The sequence below is a fragment of the Pollicipes pollicipes genome, unplaced genomic scaffold (assembly GCF_011947565.3).
Source record: "Pollicipes pollicipes isolate AB1234 unplaced genomic scaffold, Ppol_2.1 Scaffold_4740;HRSCAF=5597_pilon_pilon_pilon, whole genome shotgun sequence".
NCBI classification, from domain to species: Eukaryota; Metazoa; Arthropoda; class Thecostraca; order Pollicipedomorpha; family Pollicipedidae; genus Pollicipes; species Pollicipes pollicipes.
Genome location: NW_023596545.1, coordinates 5910295 through 5914308, shown reverse-complemented (window position 1 = coordinate 5914308; position 4014 = coordinate 5910295). Strand labels below are relative to the sequence as shown.

At 54.2% G+C, this 4014-nt stretch overlaps 1 protein-coding gene across 1 annotated transcript; it reads right to left on the bottom strand.

Moving 5' to 3' along the window:
* Positions 1 to 281: 281 nt before the first annotated feature.
* Positions 282 to 3658, bottom strand: LOC119098941 (tubulin alpha chain-like). Its single transcript, XM_037221995.1, has 3 exons — positions 3604 to 3658; positions 2998 to 3207; positions 282 to 412 (listed from the first exon to the last, which is right to left on the bottom strand). The coding sequence occupies exons 1-3, from the start codon at positions 3656 to 3658 to the stop codon at positions 282 to 284; spliced, it is 396 nt and encodes a 131-aa protein (XP_037077890.1).
* Positions 3659 to 4014: the final 356 nt, after the last annotated feature.

Below are 4014 nucleotides of genomic sequence, written 5' to 3'. Positions count from 1 at the left end.
CCCCAGGTGTGACGTGCTTTGACAATTTTCTGGTCGTCTGGGCCGGGTGACAAAGAGGACAGGCTGGCCATGACGGCGGTTTTAAAATCTGCGAGTGGGGAGCCGTGGCGGGATCCGACATTTACTCGCCGAGAAGATGGCTGCAGGCGTGAAAATCTTGCGTTCGCCTGTTAGTGTCAGACTGTCGACTTAACATGACGATATTGCGACATTCAAGTAATCCGAACACCGTTTCAGCAGGGGAGCAGTCGGGCGCGGTCATCGTCCAGTGAGGTGTGGCGCTAAGTGCGGGCCCCTGGGCTGTTACCGATGGTATAGTGTCCTCGTGCGTAGTTGTTCGCGGCATCCTCCTTGCCCGTCTGAAGTTGCGACGGATGGAACAGCTGGCGGTATGTTCCAGTGCGCACCTCGTCTGAAAGTGACGTAAGATGATGACCGAAAACGCTATATTACACTCAGGTCTGGCATGCCATGCATTTACATACCAGTAAGATGGTGACCGGAAACGCTATATCACTCTCAGGTCTGGCATGTCAGGCACTTACATACCAGAAAGACGTCTTGGGCGCCGGCTGACGAGTGAGGAGATAGTGTATGTGAGAACGGTTAGTTGTTCTCAGGTAAATTATGTTTGCCAAAGACTAGGTTCCAAGTGCCAGGCACGTTTATCAACCGATAGCAATGAATTTGATCAATCCATTGGAAAGTCTACCTTTCATAATTTACTAGGTGACTGTACACTAATGTAGCACTCGCACGAGCTGTCGAAAATCGTGTTCCCTGAAATAATGCCAGGCACCTGGGAGGGCCGTGCAGTTTTAATCTGCCACGTCGACCAGTTATCAATAGTTTACAAGTTTCGGAACTATGAGCAGAGCATCCAGACAAAATGTATTTTTTGGGTGATCATTTGTCACAATTAGGACCAAATATCGCCGTAGTTTTCATGGCGCAGCCTCTCTCGGTTTAAGCAATAACAGGTCATATTTGGGAGCGGTTTCAGAAAAGTGACCTTGGATACTTTTCCGTCGATAATTTAAACACCTACGGGCCGAACGATTTTAGAGCGTTGTAGCCGCCTGCAAAGTGCAGTAGGCTTCACGCCTTCACCTGTTCTAGCTGCTGAGACCTGAACTCAGCCCTCAAAAACGTCCCAACACGGAGGGATCCGCTGTGTACGTCAAAAGCACGCGAACGCACACTGTGCGTGCACGCACACGCACGCTCGCACGCTCACACACACACACACACATACACACACACACACACACACACACACACACACACACACACACACACACACACACACACACACACACACACACACACACACACCACACACACACACACACACACACCACACACACCACACACACACACACACACAACACACACACACACCACACACCACCACACACACACACACACACACACACAACACACCCACACACCACACACACACACACACACACACACACACACACACACACACACATCACTCCGCACTTTTGTCAACACTTCTGTTTGTCTTATCTTCCGTCCTTTTGAAATATTGTTGTTGCCCCATCCCTAGGTGTTTTTGGGTTAGTAGAGGACAAATACGCACAAGCTGTTACTGCACACGACAGATGTTTCATTTTTTTCGGCACAGTCGAGTGACAGTCTTGACCGTGCGCTTGCTGTCAGGGTGTTTACCGCGGCGCTCATGTATGCGGTGGACCTGTCCCGATTTCCCGGGGTCCGGTGGCCGAAGGGCTGAAGCCTGGGTACTCTGCCGCGGACATCGCAAACATTCACTTTTTCCAACCGGGCAGGTAACATGGATAATCCTGGAATTTGGTGCGCTGCGGGCATATCTGCCCCGCACCGGAAGGTGTGATATCGCTATCGGTTATTGCGGAAAAACATACGGAGGTGATCGGTCATGAAGCGACTGATAGACCGGTTCCTGGTAACAAACCGTCAAGAGCAATCTCAGGCTACGGGCCTCCTCTCAGTGACGAGCTGGTCGCGAATGTGCGTGATGTTTGTTGCACCACATGTGAAGGGCAGGAAGCATGTCTCACAGGCAGTAGTAGCGAAATCCTTTAACATCTCCATCAGTGCTGCGTGACGATGCTTTACAAACGATTGGCGTGATGTCACTATCGCTTTCACGCTGGCGCGCCCTCGACTACCAAAGCACATGGCTGACATGTTAAGCTTCTGCGAGTAAGCTTCTGCTGGTGCATTCGGCCGAACCTCAGGCAGTTCAAGAACCAGCGTTGTGGGTTTTCGAACAGTCTGATGGTTTGAGGAGATCGTGATTTGGAGTGCTAAGAAAATCATGTTAAATAAAAAGTCCAGATGATCAAATGATCAATTTTGGATGCCATAAGATCCTGTTAGGGCACCAGCTACAGCTCGACAACATCGCTTTCAGTACGACGGGCCAACTGTGCGTACGACGCTCACCACCCCTCTCATGACCGGACAGCAGATTCGTCCTCTGAGGCCGTGCAGGCACCGGCGAGCCCAGTCGACGGCGACCAGAGCAGCCAAGGGGAACCGTGGACGAGCACGCCGCGGCGGTAGACCGGAGCAAAGCTGATCGCGCCGTCCCCGGCCCCCCCCCCCCCCCCCGTCCCCGCTGCGGCGCAGACGTGCGTGCTGGCGTACGGCACTGCTGTGGAAACAGTGTGAGCGCCGGCCGAGATTGACTTTGGTTTTCTGTTAATAAATCGAAAATGATATTGCAAAGTACTTCTCCTACCGCTTTCAAAATAGACAGTTCCAGTGAACATTATTGCGCGGCCGTGGAGTCCAGATCAACCGCCACCCAGACCTGGACTGCTGCTCTGAGCTCTAGGTCAGCTACCACCCAGGCCTGACCTACGACCATGGGCTCCAGGTCATCCAGCACCCAGGTCTGACCTACGACCGTCGCCTCCAGGTCAGCCAGTACCCAGACCTGACCTAAGATCATGGGCTCCGGGTTAGCCCCCACCCAGGCCTGACCTACGACCGTCGGCTCCAGGTCGACGAAGATGGCTCGCGGCACGTGCTTGCCGGTGCCCGTCTCCGCGAAGAAGGTGTTAAAGCTGTCGTCAGCCTTGTCGGGCGTGGTGTCGGAGGGCATCTGGCCGTCAGGCGTGATGCCGTGCTCGAGACAGTAGAGCTCCCAGCAGGCGTTGCCCATCTGCACGCCCGCCTGGCCGATTGTGAATGCTGATCACCTCACGCTGTCGGAGAGAGTGGGGCCAGTCAGGGCGCGGCCCGACCACACCACCGCCGCGTGTTGTTTCCCGTCGAGCAGCTGCCTCAGGTAAGGACCGTCACACCGAAGGTCTGCATCAAATGGCACTATCATCCGGTGTGTTTCGTTTGGGTGTCGCTGCTTAGCGTTTTTGGATTCCCTGCGTCTGTACCCTATTGCGCAGGCATCGCAAGAGAGTTTTCGGAAAACAAAAAGGTGTGTTGATAACTAAAAGGGTTGTTTCTCCGATGTGTCCACGCAAACACATTCGAGGGACCCGGCCCACAGAGCCGGGGCCTAGAAAGTCGGCTAGGGGACCTCTTGCACCGATCTAGGATAATAAGAGCCCTATGTCGGCCAAAGGTCACCAATGCCGAACCAGTCGGCCCCGTGTCGGTCTTGGGTCGGCCCTGTGTCGGCCATGTGTCGGCCCAGTGTCGGCTCTGTGTCGGCCCTGTGTCGGTCTTGGGTCGGCCCTGTGTCGGCCGTGTGTCGGCTCTGTGTCGGTCCTGGGTCGGTCTTGAGTTCATTTTTCCAACAGGGACAGGGCGGACACGCGAATCTCAGTCCTATGATTTATTGTGTTGATCAGACCCCGAGACAACGGACTCCTGTGTCGGTCAAGGGGCACGTAGTACCTAACGGGGAAACCTGTTTCGGCCAGGGGCCCCGAGTCGGCGAAGACCCATTCGCCGAACAGAAACACGGACGGGACCTCGAATGTAAAATGGTTTCTCACGTTGATCAGAGCCATCCGACATTGGGAAAATGTATTGTGC

Bases quoted from the DNA above. Each gene is read 5' to 3' on its own strand.
- LOC119098941 (XM_037221995.1), bottom strand. From the start codon at position 3,658: ATGGCCGACACAGGGCCGACCCAAGACCGACACGGGGCCGACTGGTTC. The intron at 3,208-3,603 runs GTGACCTTTGGC...TGAGGTGATCAG, and splicing joins GGCCGACTGGTTCGGCATTG to CATTCACAATCGGCCAGGCG. The intron at 413-2,997 runs GTCAGGCCTGGG...CGTCACTTTCAG, and splicing joins CCTGGAGCCGACGGTCGTAG to ACGAGGTGCGCACTGGAACA.